The sequence below is a fragment of the Eufriesea mexicana genome, unplaced genomic scaffold, assembly GCF_001483705.2.
Source record: "Eufriesea mexicana isolate 0111107269 unplaced genomic scaffold, ASM148370v2 scaffold2019, whole genome shotgun sequence".
NCBI classification, from domain to species: Eukaryota; Metazoa; Arthropoda; class Insecta; order Hymenoptera; family Apidae; genus Eufriesea; species Eufriesea mexicana.
The window spans coordinates 61,017-77,870 of record NW_016910087.1 but is presented as its reverse complement, the minus strand read 5'-3'; the positions used below and the strand labels follow the sequence as shown (position 1 = coordinate 77,870).

The following is a 16,854-nucleotide window of genomic DNA, read 5'->3' as shown; positions in this document are numbered from 1 at the left end:
TTCCTCGCGATCGCCGCGAGAAACCTCGATTTTCCGCGTGACGTGTCGGCCGTGCGCCCTGATTTTCACGGAGAATTAAAAGTTCTCTCGGTTTCCGGCCGCAGGCAATGTGTACAGACCGAACGGGACACGGCGAGATTTCCGGTGACTCCTGCGTGACGAGGAATTTCCCTCGAGACTTCAGCCAGTGGCTTTCCCTAAGTTTCTTCCGCTGGATAGGTCCCTTCCCACTCGGATCCACGGACATCTCAGGTGACGTCCTTGGAATTCGCGTTTCGAGATGGGAATATTCTGGTTTCTTTAGTCTAGATACCTTGACGATAGACTCCTCCTGTCTGATGCCAAGGGAATGCTTCTCAAGTGTTTGACTATTACGATCAACTTCTGATTTGGGATAAGTACAGGGTGTCTCAAAATTCACGCGAGATTTGAATTTTGCGCCATTTGTACGGTATTGCTGCCAATAAAGAATAAAAATGACGGTATAATAGTTGACAGTTCATGGTTATTAAAAATGTAGCGCTACACGTAAACACAATTCATTTTCATTGTTCAATAATATTCACAATTTTTAATTAAAAACTTGAATTTTCTATCAAAATTACTTCTCGTGAATTGTGAAGTTTGGGACACCCTATATATGTAAATTTTGTGACACCATGTTTGTCTCTTTTTCTAAAAATTATTTTATTCTGGGTTTTCCAGATCGTTCATTGATATTTTAAAAATGGAAATTGGAATAGTAAGCTTACTGTGTTGAGAAACTGTGCTTTGGAATATTAACTGAATTATAGTAGGCCTACGTTTACTTTAGTTCGTTTAGAGCCATCACTATGAGTCTAACTCGCAGTAGCTAGTCTCACACAATTTTAAATCATATGTACATACATACTTGAAACAATCATCTTGTCGAAATCCACATGGACCGTTACATTTACAGTTTCCATAACTCCAAACAGAAATTTCGTCAGTGTCGATTTACCCAAAATCCCGTTAGATTGCAGCACACGAAGTGTGCATGTTAAAAATACATTGTCACCTGCCGGCTGATTAAATCAGCACTTCCAAATCGCTCTATACATTACTCCTCTCGCGCTTACCATTCTCGATTATTAAAACAAAGTGCTTGCTCGTGGTGCTGGGTATACCCAGAGGAGAAGGCATCCAGGAAGCGTTCATGGAAAAAGTTCTCGGCTCGCGACGTTCCCGCGCGAAATTCTACAACTTCATCCCCGCGATAACAAGTTTGCAAAGTCTCCGACTTCCATATCGTCGGCTCGCGACACGTCCCGCGTATACAAATAACGCAGACACTTATTCGCATACAGGGGACGTTCATCTTGGCCCGCGCGAACGCACTCGCGGCTCTCCTCGCATTTCCCGAGGGACGACTCGGCTGGATGGAGAGGCACCGCGAAGAAATTGATTGAGACGTATCTCCGTCTCAGACGGATATTAAAACAGTCTGCGCAGGAAACGAGAAAATAAGTGTACCGGTGTCAAGAGGAGAATTTGCCGGGGAAAAACGCGGACAAAGCCGTTCGCCCGCGTTGTTTCGTTTAATCGCAGAAGGATGACGATTAATCTTGGGCAAACAGGCGTTTCTGCTTAATATCTGAATCACCGAGTGGCCAAAATGAACGGTCTCAGACTTCTCTTTTTACCATTTCCGAGTTATTAAAAAGGACACGAAACGTGAAATTAAAATTAATATCGGTCTTCGTTTAGAGAGACACGTAATGTTGCAATTGTACGGTAAATGTTTCTATTTATTGCAGTATTTAGATACACGTTGATATATGGTAGAGTCGGTAGTTCCAGTGTTAGTACGCTTGAATGCCGCTGAGGTCGCGAGTGAGTTACGCTCGAGTTACTAGTGGCGCCACAGTTATCGGCGACCAGCGGTACCAAGGTTAGTAAAAGCACTTAATTTAACCGTTTAAATGCCACTGATTTTGGGTCGAAAAGAGGCACTGTAGCGAAACACGATGTGCAATTGACTGTAGATTTGGTTTCTACGACAGTGCCATTTTGGCTTTACCGATATCTATTTAAAGAACCTATTAAAACCTATTATTCTATATACACTGAAATAAACACAATTATCATTTAACTCTCTTCAACGCTAGAACTACCGATCTATAGTAAGCACCAAAATATAATATACATTGTCGATAATATAATTAAAGCATACATAATTACTATCATTTTCGAATGAAAATCGATATTAATTTTGCCAAAAGCAATTTCACACTCAGCAATCGCGAAAATAAAAGGTCTAAAACAAATTGTTTCATAGCTTTCTCAATAACACGTGACATTCAAAAGGATGTCATGAATAGTGTAACGTTTATAAAATTTTCGATATAGTTGTCGTCGTTGCAGGGTAGAAACACGAATGTAATAACGCATTCTAGTGTCATAACGTTGCATTAGGATGCGTCGTAATGGAATAAAGTACTCGTCCAGGGTGTCACGGCTAAGTTATACAGCATTGGCCCAACCTGTCATAATGTATTTTCGGCTATACTCGGTCATTCGAACGAACTGTTAAATTTCGCTGATTTGCGGACGAATTCGGATGCGGTTGGATTGTTGGAAATGAGCCATCTGCAATTATAACGTTTGCTTCGTCTGCATTACTTGGGCGAGGAGTCTTCATTCTTTTATTCATCCAATTAAAGTTTGACGAGTTATTGATTCCGTGTTTTACATGAATCCCTAATGATCATCCTCGTCCGACAATTCTCTGCTTCGGATCCGTATTTAACTCTGTATTTACAAATATATCGAATCATATTTTTCTACATCGAAGTACTGTCGTAAAAATCATTAAAAAATAATAACAATAACAGAGTACTCTTTACAAATGGGACAAAGAGACTGGAGACAATTCGTGTCAAGAATATCTGAATTCTGTCAAAACACAAAGAAGTATCCCAAGACAAAGGCGAAAGTATCGATCCTATTGCTATTAAAAAAACACAGCGCGCTGCAGAGATTAGGTTGGCAGGTTGTTACGTCGTTGACAGGTGAAAGAGAGACTCGAAAGATTGAAACAGCAATCGGAGACACGTGTGTCGAGCACGAGCGAGGGAAAAGAACCACCCTCCTCTGTTCAGGAAACATGGCGGAGAAAAGGAATTCGAACGGATAAATCGAGCTGTCCGAACAGCCGGATTAAATTTAATAATACAGATACGGCCAATCTCGGAGAGTAGTGGGCCGCTGCCTTCTGTTCGTTAATGTTTAACTATGCTTGAAACGCACTCCGCGTCAGATGAACCGGAAGAACGCGTGGATCCGGCCTTTCCTGGCTTTCTTTCTTGCGTGTACGCAAGCGATTTATGTCGGATGAATAATTCAGCCTAAGAGAATTCCGTTCCTACCAAATTTTCTACCTGCCAATTGTCTGCGCCCTAATGGCGGCGAAAAAGAACACCTCGATATAAGTATCGAGTACTATCAGACTCGATAAAAATTAATTAAAGAAGGTATCTCGACGAATCTCGATCAGGATAATCCTGTCGCGTATTTTATTCATAATCATTTATGATTAGGATCTTCGTAATTTCATCTCCAATTGTTCGTTTATTACTCGGGACATGGATGAAATCCATAACTTATGCGAATTTTGAAGTCAAACAGTTGGATCAATGGATGGAAATAAGTTTAAAAGCTGTTATAAAATTTGTATAACTTCGCTGTCTATTAAATTTTCATTTCATCAAGTGAAGTGTCACCGATATTATTATATTGTGATTTATGGGGGGTCCTCCCCACGGTTCATGTGGCTGGTTAGTTGGCAGGTGTCCTTAGATGTGGCGGGGGTGCTAGAAGGGTCGAAAGGTAGAGGAAGGGGTGCGTTTTGTCCTGGGCCTGGTAGTGGGACTCATCGGTAAGGCTACCTAGCAGGCCCCGCCTCTTAGATAGGGATACCATTGAAAACTCAGGAAAGTCTATGTGCAGGAAAAGGGGGGCTAAGTCCTGGAACCACCTTCAAGTAGGGGTCCATCTATTAGCGAGGGTGAGAATGCCGCCATAGATTAACCCTTTCGCGATGGCGCACCTGTACCATACTTCGCCACATTTCGTGACGATTGACCATACTTTGTCACCTTTTGCAACAGCACAACTGAACACCATACTTTGCCACCATTTTCTGCATGGCCTAATGTTTGCACTAGCTTTATTTTGAGTTCGCTATTGAAATAAAACAATAATATAATTATGATTTGCAACTGTAAACCAATAAATGACTGTCGTATATATACGACACCTGTCACGAGAGGGTTAATATTAACCTTTGTACTCGAGAGGGGCCTCTCAGTCGCCATTTAATCAGATTCTAAAGATGAATGTTAATTAATATATCAAATTTACAATTACCCAACGATGCGTGGAATATCGAAGTAAAATAATTCCACGTTTTAATTTGCATACGATTTCTTCTTTACCATTTTAAAAATATCGTCGATTTCGTGGCAGACAGTCTTCGAATTACTATTTTCCTGTCACTAACACGATCAACCCTCACCACAGTCACACCTAATCTTCGTCATAATCCTATTCCCATCGTCTCGTAACAATTATCGTGTAATTACTATTGACAGTAATTTGCTAACACACCCATCTTCACCGTACTAGAAGTTCATCCCCATCCCTAGGATTTAATAGTATTTCCATCCTCGCGTAAGAAGTCCCATTACTATGGCGATATAACTCCGCGAAAAGGTGGGTAATCGATAACAGAGGTATCGAGAAACCGACACCTAAAAGCTTTATCGCGCGGGCCCCGTTGGAATTCAATGTTCTTAAATCCCAAAGTACGAGCTCGTCCATAATGTATGAAGCACATCTTTTTTTCCAGCGGTCGTTCGGCTCGCGTTTGCCACGCGCAAAGCTAACACGGTGTTACACCTGTCAGAGCAATCCCGTCCTACCTGGATCATGCAACCTTCGAAAAGTCGACCGCTAAGAGATTGCACCCAGCAAATGAAATTACCCCTCGCGGCCGCGCAACCACTTCCTTGGCCGGCGGGACCACCCTCCCGTCGATTATCATCCCCCGAACTTTCACGAGGCCGTAATAACATTGACGCTCACGGAGGGCCCGGAAGAATTTACTTAGCGAAATTTATAAATTCTCGATGAGCAGGAGAGGATGCTTTTCGTCGCTATGGAGGATAGGTCGTTGTGATCAATATCGCGGCGGTTGTTAAGCGTAATTTATGCCGATGGCTCTGGGTCGGGGTGGGTAAAGAGTTTCAGGGTTTTCTTCCTGATTTTCGAGGTACAAACGGGAAATTTTGTGGAATTTTTATGATCCTATGTTATTTATTTATTTAGGGATACTGTTTGATTTACATATATAATGAATAAGAGATGTTGTTTTATTCTAAAATATTGGGTTATTTGGAAAGTAATTTCGTTTTATTTTTATGAAAATGAAAGACGATTTTCTTATAGTGAATAAATATTTTATTGAATTATATATTGTCCATTCTGGTCCAATACCTTTTGACATCTATCTGGTAGTAGCATGATTCCACGCTCATAAAATTTTTCTTCTTTACTGGTAAACAACTGATCCAGGTGATTTTTGACCTCATTTGAAGTAAAGGTTTTACCGTCTAAATATTTTTGTAGTGACCGAAAGAAATAATAATCAGAAGATTTGGCAGTATATCCCACCCAAGCTATAAAAGCTTTGACGAGTTATCAAACTTGTATGAGGTCTCGCGTTATCTTGGTGGAACACTACACCTTTTCTATTGATCAATTCTAACTAAATGAGACTAGGAGTAACGTGTGGTCTAAAAGACTTGACTGATAACTGATTTATAATTACGCAACTGATTGATATCCCTACGTTAACTTTTGCTAAAAACTCTGTAAAGGACTGTCTCAAGACAGCCTCTGTACCCTTATTTAATCCCAGCAGTCTCTCTTCTTATTCATAAATTATCCGTCCATACAATCTTTGCACGTGGTCACTTGTGCTTCCATGTGCTCCAAATATCACCCTGAACAATCCCCTGTACAAACCCCATCGTCTTCTAGACAACCAGTATAGAAATATGAAATCATTTTTCTACCACCCAGTAAAATATCTGAAAAATCGTAATTTCTTAAGAAATATTTTACCAGAATTTCAAACGATGTATATTGCACAAAATAGTTTATTAATTATTACTCTATTCCGGAATAAATCATCAGCCAGGTAGGCCCAAGTGGTTCTCGCACTCACTCTCAAATCCTAGCATCCCCTATTTATTTATTTATTTATTTATTCATTTGTGTTTCATATCCTTTTTCCATCGTCTACAGTATCGCGTGAGACTTATAGTTAGGGAAATCGGGCCGAACACGAATATTCTGGATGAGAGGCGTGGTTTGCAGGCCCAGTGTAAACACGAGTGAGTCGGGCTCCTAGTTAATTTTCGCTCAGTTTCGTGTTATTCTTCGCTGTGTTAGGACGACGTGGCTCGACGTGTGACGGGCTCTGTTGTTGATCAAGGTACGGCCATCGCGACTGAAGTCATAGAATAAGAGGTCAATATACTAGATTTAAGAATGTGTAATGTAGTACTGAATATATCATACATAGATAATAATAATTAACTCTTTCGCGACGGGTACTGTATATATACGTCAGTCGCTTAATGCATCACAGCGGCTCACGTCGTTGCGCCATCGCGAAAGGCTTAAGCTTGTTGGTATTTTGGGAAGATGGACTACCCTGGCAATCCGGAGCTCATTTTCTATATCTCAGCACCCGATCGTCTTTTGTCTTCATAAGGGGGGCACGCGCCGCGGAACGTTCTCGATGGCTCAGAGCTTTCTAGAACCGTGATCCACGACACGTACCCCTGAGCGATTTGTGACTAGCCATCGAATCCTCTCGATCTTTTGAGGTCCACACAGTATTACTTAACCCTCTGCACTCGAAGATTTTTTCGTGGTGAAAAATAGCAACTAGAAGTGTGACAGTCTTTATTTACATGGCGTCACTCTGCATCGAGATCTATCCTTGCTCCGAGGAATCGTCATTGAGTGACGCAATGGATCGTCATAGGCCCTATAAAAATCCAGCTGAAGGTTTCGACGACACACTTTTTGACAGTCCACCGTCTGCATAGAAGGCTTCGAGTCTCCGTATATTTTATACCGCCAAGAAATGTAGAATATAACCAGAATCAAAAATTCGTTTCGACTAATTACATTCAGGCTGATGCTTGAACATTGCAACTCGCTCGTGGAGTTTCACGGGGTTGTAAGGCCCGTTACGCTGATGCGGCAATGTTCCTGGGATGCGGCCCACTCTAACTTGATAGAGATAGACCTGGTTGGTGTTGAACTGCAAGGAGTTCTATAGTAGTAGACAGTCTCCTGCGCTGAGTGTTGGTGGGTCTCGATTGCTGATGTTGTGGTCGTGATGGAGTTTAGAGAGAATCTTGATGTGGTCGTGATGGAGGTTTTACTGAGAATCTTCTTGCGAATGCCTTGTCGGTAGTTTTATAAGGATCGACTGTCTTCTCATTGGTTGGTATGATATTGGGAGTGTATGCTAACTTCAGCGTCTTTCGGTGGTGTTGGTTGTTTAAACATTTGGGTTCTTATGCCTGTCGTCTAGAGAATAATATATGGGTCCTTGTCACGGTTTATCCTAGCGGTGGTTTAGGTGACACTGAGCATGTGCAAGTGAAAGGACCCTTGCAATAGAGGCATAAAACAGGCCTCCACTTGACTTGGGACATTGCGGTCCTAGGGCCGCAACAAACACCCGAGTAGAGTCATAATGCAAATGAATTAAAGTAATCCGAAGCTGATACAAGGACACCTAGATTTTACTCGATAAACGTCTCCTCGTCCTGGTACCCCTTCGAAGGTCTCGCAGTTCCTCTTCTCGTCTAATTTCGAGTCCCTTCCGTGGGTCCTGGAGCCTTTAATAAGCGTAATACCTCACGATCGTGTCTGCCATTCGCCATTCGTTGCCGACGAGCGAAACGGAAGTAGCCTGTCTCCTGTATCCGAGGCCACATTGTTTACCGGGAAACAATGCGCGCAATTTGCGCGCGAATCTTAAGTGGCAGCAGGGTGAAAACTTTCCCAACAGTCGCTGGAACTTCTCCTTTGGTACGCTTGCACGGGGATGGGGGAAAAAATTCGCGGAAGGAATTTCGATCGTATTGTTTCTGCCGAAGTGAAAGCGCCTCGATCTGTTCTGTCCAACAGACGTTCCATTATCATACCTCGACAAAGCCTCGTCCAAAGTCACGGTCGATTGTTCCACTACGAAGGAAGTATTCCTTGTCGGGGATTATCGAGTCTTTGCTTTGAGTGCACGGTTATTGATGACACGATTACGTCCCGCCGTCAAGCTGATCGACCGTTCATTCAGGAATGAAACTTGATTAATAATATTCCATCCCAAGCTTCTTCGACACTCTATTAATTCACTTATTTTGTAAAGTACGTAGGAGAGAAGATGCAAATTGTTCTTTTACCTTGTCTCGTTTTTCTCCTGCTCTTTTATCCGCCTTCGAAGGTGTCTTTAATCATCTTCAGAACTGTCAACCTTGGCATTAAGTCCTTCAACTCGATGGACGTAAGCTGTCGGTTCAAGAGTGTATAGGGTAAGAAAATTATTATATATAATGTTAAAGAATTATAATGATATAATTCGTAGACATGATTTGGGGGACCGAAGGAACACGAATTAAAATTAAAGGTCTTCCTGTCGTAGAAGGTTTATTCTTTACATATTTCACTCTGCTTAAGGGTCTTTTCTGGCTCTTCCCTCTGTCGATGCTCCTCGCTTTCGATCGTTTCATGATGATATTTTAACGCATTTTAACCTTTTGCATTCGGTGGAGAAATAGCAATTCATAAATTTTCTGCTATCAAGTCAAGGATAATTCTTAACACATTGCTTAGAAATACCGTATAGAAATCTCTAAGACATATGTAAGAGACCACACGTTTTGACAAGACAGTGTTGATATCTAAGATCCTTAACAGATGGCGCGCGAAACGCGATAAAACTCGTGAGCGGTATGTGTTAAAATAATAAAATAGTAAGTAAATTTAAATTAATAGTGAATAAATAGTAAAATAGTTAAAATAGTAAATAAGAAATCGTATATGAAGTAACACGTTGAATTATTTTGAATTAATATATATTAATTAACTCAAAAGTTTATTAAATGGCGTCTGAAAATGGCCACTCGAGTGCAAAGAAATCACATTTCATGAAAATTAAGTCCGAGAGAATTTGTCATAGGAGAATATTAAGAATCTTCAACGGTAATTTCTGATGAAAAATTGTATTTCTCAAACCTGAGTAGGGCGTAAAAATTAAATAATACGCTATCTCGAGCATCGTCAAGTGGTCGAAGTGTCTTAACCTAGTAAACGCGACATCTTGTCATTCGCCATAAAATCGCCTTCTCGTCAACGTCCAGATATAAACCAGCTTACTCGAAACCTTCCTCGAACGATTCCATTATGTCATATAATTCATTAATTCTATTACAAACCATATTCTGAAAAGTTGTACACTTCATTCAAAAACGAGGTTTAAAAATTAAATAATGCGGTTCATCGAAAATTGCCAACCCTGTAATGGCACCAATGCAGTAGAAAAGACCACAAATCTCCAATGCAAATTTACAATACAAATTTGCATCCTTCATTCAGAAACGAGGTTTAAATATTAATTAACACGATATTTCCAAAATTTCCAAACCCATAGTAGCACCAATCCACTACGTAGAATTATAAACCTTCAATGGAGATTTACGATAAAATGTCGTATCCTTCAATGAGAACCAAGATTTAAAAATTAAATAACACGATATTTCGAAAATTGCTAACCTCATGATACCATCAATGCAGTACAAAAGCCTTACAAACCTCCAATGCAAATTTGCAATGAAAAATCGTATCCTCCATTCAGAAACGAGGATTAAAAATTATATAGTACGATATTCCAAAAATTTTCAACCCGAATGCAACCCCATAATACCACCAATACAGTACAAAAGCCTAGAAACCCCCAATGCAAATTTGCAACGAAAAGTCGTATCTTCCAATGAGAACCGAGATTTAAAAATTAAATAACACGATATTTCGAAAATTGCCAAGCCCAGTACGTGTTTACATTCGCAACATGGCGTCATCCGCCATAAAACCGTCTCCTCGTCAACGTCCAGATACAAACCCGTTTACCCTAAACCCTCCTCGAACGATTCCATTCTCATAATCATCCTACCTCTCGCGTACTCCGGCGTTGTATATCACACTTGGGAATTCACTTGCTGTCGCGTTGAATCTTAGCAGGGCGGAGGTTCGATTTGTTCCAATTACAGGGAGGGATGCCGTAAAATCTGCGAACAGGGTGGTTTCCTCGCGTCGTCTATCGCGTGGTGTACGTGTATAATCGATGTTTACCCCGGGGAATTTCACGGCGTCTAACTGTCGCGTGACTCATTTCAGGCGGCGGTCTGGCGCGGCCGAAGATGACACTGAATCTGGACGCTGGAAACGGGGCGAACAACAGCGGGAACACCGGTCAGCTAGCCCCGAAAAAACCAGGGGGTCTGAGCCTAGGATTGCCACTGGAGATTAGCACCGCCCGCGGATCCGCCGATCTCGTTGACGTCGAGCTCCCTCTGGAAAGACAAGGGTACGTCCTGCGGACTTCATCGCTTGCGTAACTTTGTCGCCAGTGTGTCTGGATCCTGCTTTCGTCGAGCCATCGGCCTTTCCCGAGGTGTTCCGTCCCGGAGAGCGTGTCCATAGCACATAACTCTTACTTTAATTTTTGATAATTTTATAGACTGTATTATTTTGCATTACGACTGTTACGCCGAGGGTTAGACGTGCCTCGCAGCCCTCTCAGAGGATTAAGTCATATATCTGTATGCGAAAGTTCAGAAAATTTACAAGTACCGGACCCAACAGATTGGACTCACGTGCAACAGACCTACCAAGGCGATGGACACCACTTGTAAATCACGTCATTGACAATCGAAAATCGGCTCCTTGACAGTTCTCTACTCCTCAGCCAAAGGTCCTTCCGTCACACCCTCTGTCCAATCAAAAATTTTTACTTTTCCTTCACTAATATGTATCCTAACCAATCAGAACCAAACTGGAGAAAACACCGGACAGGACACGACGAGACACAAGACAGACCAAAATTGAGAAGTCGGTTCTTCTCACCAATCACTGAAACATCGTACATATACTTATAAACGCGTGTTCGAAACGATACTCCGATAAACGTCTCTACTATAACTATTATATACTTTTACTGTAAATAAACAATCTATTTTAACAACACACTAGGGATCCTTTATATTACAAAACTAATCACGCAATATTAATTTGGCGCGTGATAAGCGTTCTTGGAAATCGAAGAGATTCGATACATAGGACGTTACATGAGGAATCTTCCCTTCTCGTGGAACTTGCGAAGATTTTTATTGTAAATTCGAGAGAGACTATCGAGAATATGAAAAATAAATGAATGTCCTGTGCATCGAAGGTGTGAGAGAAGACGGTGAAATAGATCATTGAAAATTGAGGTTAGAGTTCTAGGCTAGATGCTAATGTTATATGTATTTAACACATTGCGTACGGTGACGAGATATTTTGTCTTTAGTAAGCTAAATGTTGTGGCTCGGCGACGAGATATCTCGTTTCCAGGTTTCTTCGACTTAATCGATGATTTAAGGAATTAAGAATAGATTTTCTTGTTACGTTATCAGGGTAACGAAGTCTCGCGTATTCTGCTTACAAATGGTTAGCGAAATAAGTGAATGTCAACATTCCAAGAGCGTAAAAATTTGTTTAATATTTTTAACACTTTGACTGCCATGTTGGTCATATATGACTGGTCATAGTTTCTTCTGTGACACCACAATGGTCATTGATATCCTGAGCGCTTGAACTACTTACAATTGTAAAAATTGAATGACAATTGACAGTTAGTTGACTGTCAATCGTTATTAAAGCGCCACTAGTGGTCACCCGTGATCGCCAATAAGATAAACATTCCATTGGATAAGAATATTGTATCACCAATTTATTGTTACTATTATTTTGCCATTATATGCTTCGAATAATCAAAGTACACCTGTGGCGTCCTGAGTGAAACATGTAATTTTGGCATGGCAGTCAAAGAGTTAATATATTTCTGGATGGCCAAAAAATTGCGGGCCCTGGAAGCGTGAGCAGAGTGCCATACGCAGTGTGTTGACATATTAAGCAGGGCTGATGAGTTAACTTGTCATTGGAAAGTACAGGATGTGCAATCAGAATGTGCAATCTGAATTTAATTTTTAATTTTTATCGCATTGTATGGAAAGATCGTGCCGATTTTTAGTAGGTGGTGTAAGGACAGGTCTAAATATCAATCAGAACAATTGAAAACAAATGACATGAGTACATATAGTAAAAGACTGTACTTCAAATATTTTTGGAAAAAAATTTGGTTACGATAGGTTAATTTTTGTCAATTTTATACGCCTTTTAATGTTGAAGAAAATCAAGTTCATTTTCAATTTTCCTTTAAAATCGGCACGATCTTTCCAGACAATCCAATAATTTTCGTTTCAATTGTTCACTTATTGAAGAACACCTATGTCTAACAGAATTTAGACAATAGTATAGTCAAACAATATAGAATTATTATTTAATAATCATGTATAATGCAAGCTAGAAAATTTATTATTTGTTCTGGGAATGAATTCTGTGGGAGTTAAATCATCCGTGCAAATTTTCTGTGGTAGGTGCTGCGGAAATAAGCAAATTCCCAAGTTAAATATTAGTCTGGAGGAAATATTTAACTATTTAGTTTCGGTAGCTATTGTTCATGGTGTCATTGGAGTTATTTTCTCATAGTCTTCTCTCACCTTGCTTGTGTAAATATTTTAAATGGGGTATTGGAATTTCTGGATGCTTTTAAAAATCTCCATTGCAGTTCGAAATAAATAATTCTTTCCCCTTCTTGCAGGTGGTACCATGGATCCATTACAAGAATCGAGGCGGAAGCTGTCCTGAGACTCCTGAGAGAAGGAAGTTACTTGGTGAGGAACAGCGAATCAACCAAACAAGATTATTCCTTATCCCTGAAGTAAGTTCACGACAGTGATACATTGTAATCAATACTCTCCTAACAAGTAGAAAAAGGAGGTAAAATTTTGTTGATAAGGAGAGAAAGAAATTTCTGTTAAAAATATAAAATTGTTATTCCCTTTATAAATTCGCATTTTACTACAATATTGGTAGAAAATGTTGTAATCTGTATGCTGCAATAATTCAAGAGGGAATTACAATTTCATGCACACGATGAGTTTAATCTAGATTCAATTTTGCTGCAGCAGAAATTGCTTTGTATTCCGTACACGAAGGTATACTGTTTTAATTTTCACGTATTGCAGAATTTGGTACATGAAAAAAGTTGAAAATAATCTGACAAAATGTGTTTTTCACTTTACTGAATATCGTATTTACATTTTCAGAAGTGCCCGTGGTTTCATGCATATGCGCATCCAAAAGAACGAAGAACTGAACGCGTACATTCTGGGTCAGTTCAGCAAACCGTTCGACAGCATCCCGGAAATGGTTCGTCACTTCAGCGTGAACCGTCTTCCGATACGTGGCGCCGAACACATGTGTCTTCTGCATCCAGTCATAGCTCAGCTTTTGTAGCGCATCTATCGTAGCGCCGTTTAAGGTGCTTCCCATTTTTTGATATCCCTTTTACCTTCAAAGAATACTCACAAAACCTGAACAGTACTCTGAAAGTTGTTTATAAGAAGGAAAGAAAAGCGAAGAGAAGAATGAGAGGGAATTGTTGTGCATGGGAAACGATATTCTACGAGAAAATCTAGAGTACACACGAGACACTTGGTACTTCCATTGAAATTTTCATTCTAGTCTCGCGTTCCAATTTTGAGGATGTATTGCGACTAATTTTTTCGAGCTTCCGAGGTGAATCGAGAGCAAAACGAGAGAGAGCAGCGATTGAATCGATTGAGGTAGACGAAACTATTCACGGGAATAACACAGTACAAAGATTGTAATCAGTGAAAAGTTTCTGTAGGATTAGCAAGCGACCTTGAAGTTAATCCTGTTGGTTTACGTAATCCCTTAACGATCGCAACGACGCTTACCCTGCGTCGAATGGTAGCTTTATTAGCCGCGAGAAGGATTAGTTGACCTAAGATGTTAATTGTGCAACGCTTTGAAGATATTATCCCGACCCTAGCGACGAGCTTTCGTTGTTCCATATCGGACACAATAGCAAAATGAAAAGCGTTTTTGTACATGAGACATGCGTTCAAGGATCGCATCAGATATTCGAGGAACATTTCATATAGAATCTGTGTCGTCTTCCCCATAACAGCATCGCGCAAATCTACCTCTTTGTTAGAGGTGTGTGTACTTTAATTTCGAGAAAAGGATCAATTCCTTGAACCTAATTGATCTGTAAAGTGGCTTTTATAAAAGTAGTTGGTTGCATAACGAAAGGGAGGACTTGTTGGAGATTGTAAGAAAGAAAGAAAAAAGAAACTCTGGATTTTCAAAAGGATTCTAATGTCTAGGAAACGTATGTAATGTTTATGTGTATAAGAAATTGTCAAGAGTCTTGATGGTCTGAGATGACAGAGCGTTTTATTGCGGGGAAAGCAGAGTTCGGGGAAACAGCGCAAGAGCTTTACAAAATGGTTGTTCCTTGTGCTCGTGGCTCGCAGAGCCGCGAGCTTTGTGTAAGAAACTATCGATGGGATCAGAATTGTCGTGCTACAAGCTGATAATCTAGCGAGGTGTGAGATAATACGTACTTAGGTTTAGATAGACACGTAGATGGTCGACGTGGCCTCTACGAAAGAGCTGGAAGCCAAAGAAAAGAACTACTAAGTCGTGTTTTCGTTCGTGCGAGGAAAAGCAAGAGGAAGGAGGAAGTGAACGAAGTAACGCGGTTACGGCCGCGGTTTAATTGCCAAAGTTTACCGCTAATCGTGTAATCATTTAGTCAGGGTTTAGTTGTTCGTCATCGTTGATAAGCGATTAGGCTCGGACCAGTAAATTGATCGACAGTTACTTTACGTTGGTACTGCGAATCGAAAACGATAAGAAAAGAGAGAAAGGACGCGAAGATGATGATAATGATAATGCTTTTTCGTCCGGGCTGACCAGTAAGGAAGTGCAAGTCGAAACGGGAAAGAGGAAGCGAATAAAGATGATCGAGGTCAGCCAATCCGAACCATCGATGGCTCGTCACTCGAGTCATCCGTCCGACAGTCTCTTATTTTTGGGAGATTTTTGTGAGAGGAGGCAACCGATACATATTTTTTCATGTGATATGAATTTGTTACAGAGATAGCCTAGTTTCACCTGTGATCTGTTACTTAGTTCCCTTTATCCATGTCTGTTGGTCGCTGTGTGCAATATTCTCGTACGTACGATTATGATAACGATAATAATAATACTAATAATAATGCTAGCGTAATAGTAATAACGATTAATGATAACGTTAACGATTAAGTCGCTATTGTAATTGGGTAATCAGCAACGACGCGTAATTAGGCGCGACACGAGAGACGTCCGTGGTGTTACAATAATTATTTCCAGGTAAGGATTCGATTCGCAACGGTTGTGAACGAGTTTTCTGTTGGTCATCTAGTCCATGGTGGCACGTAACCAAAGATTTTACTTCTCATTGATTAGAAGATCTAGAACCCACATCACACGTAAGCGAGTGCCATAAAGTTCAGCCGGTAGAATTTTTCATGATTTCCGTAGTCATTGTTTGGCTATCGGTGGATACGTTCCATCCCAATTTGTTGATTTCAGTGGAAATCACGCGTGATCGTGATACTAGTCGTAGCGTATTTATTTGATTAATTTCATACCTGTACTTACCAACGTTGTATTCGGCACTCTCTACCATTCCTTTTTCATTAGGTTGAGTGTAATTACATACACGTTGTACTTTAAGCTGCCAGTATTATTAACTGTAATCGATAATGCATATCCATGTTAATATTTAAGACATTATATTGTCCCCTACCCTTAACGGATGATTATGGGAAAAAAGTATAATCTATCTGTACGTATATTTATTTGGCATTCTATTTATTGCATTATGTCGTTATAAGCCAATGATCTTACTGTCATGGTTCCGTGTATACCGTTAATTTAATCGTAAGATCATAGCGTTGTAATTCATGGTAATCTTATTATTATTAGATATTAGCAAACGTAGATTAACACGCCATTCACCAAAATAAAGAAAAAAGAAAAAAACAAGAACAAAGCAGTCGTAAATTATGTGGTAGATACTAACTTGTAGATACTTCCTGTACCTTGAAATTTATATGAAGTAGCATTTAGCTCCAACGTATACACCATTATACGTATACATAAATATTCTATTATTATTACCAGAAACACTAGCGCATAGTCGTTTGTAGAGGGTACAATCCAACGTAAGATTGGAAGTAATCGAAAGGGAAACAGGAAACAAGTCCGATATTATATAGACACAATTCGAGCGCTGTGTACATTGTGTAAACGGTTTTCGAACGGCGTGATGTGCAATAAACGAAGAGCGATCTAGTGTGGTCGCGCGATGCGTGGTGCGATCCGGTATTTTTGTTTTAGCATGACAGACCACCGATGTTCCAAATCGACTTCACTAGATAGTCTTGTGTACTCCGAAACTCCCTCTTAATAATAAAACATTTAATAAAACGAGGTTCGCTGCTTTTTGTATCCTCTTCTTCCTGAGCTATATTTAATCGTCATTGCATGTTCCTTTGAAGTAAAGTTCCTTCA

The 16,854-nt window shown here is 40.2% G+C and overlaps 1 protein-coding gene across 1 annotated transcript in view; it reads left to right on the top strand.

Annotated features, from left to right (window-relative positions):
- Positions 1-14,421, top strand: part of hwt (SH2 domain-containing adapter heavyweight) — a 43,123-nt gene extending 28,702 nt beyond the window's left edge. Inside the window, exons 3-5 of the mRNA XM_017902789.1 lie at positions 10,501-10,690; positions 13,025-13,144; positions 13,533-14,421. Of these exons, the coding sequence (XP_017758278.1) occupies positions 10,501-10,690; positions 13,025-13,144; positions 13,533-13,722 (500 nt within the window). The 3' untranslated portion in view covers positions 13,723-14,421. The remainder of the gene's footprint in view (positions 1-10,500; positions 10,691-13,024; positions 13,145-13,532) is intronic.
- Positions 14,422-16,854: the final 2,433 nt, after the last annotated feature.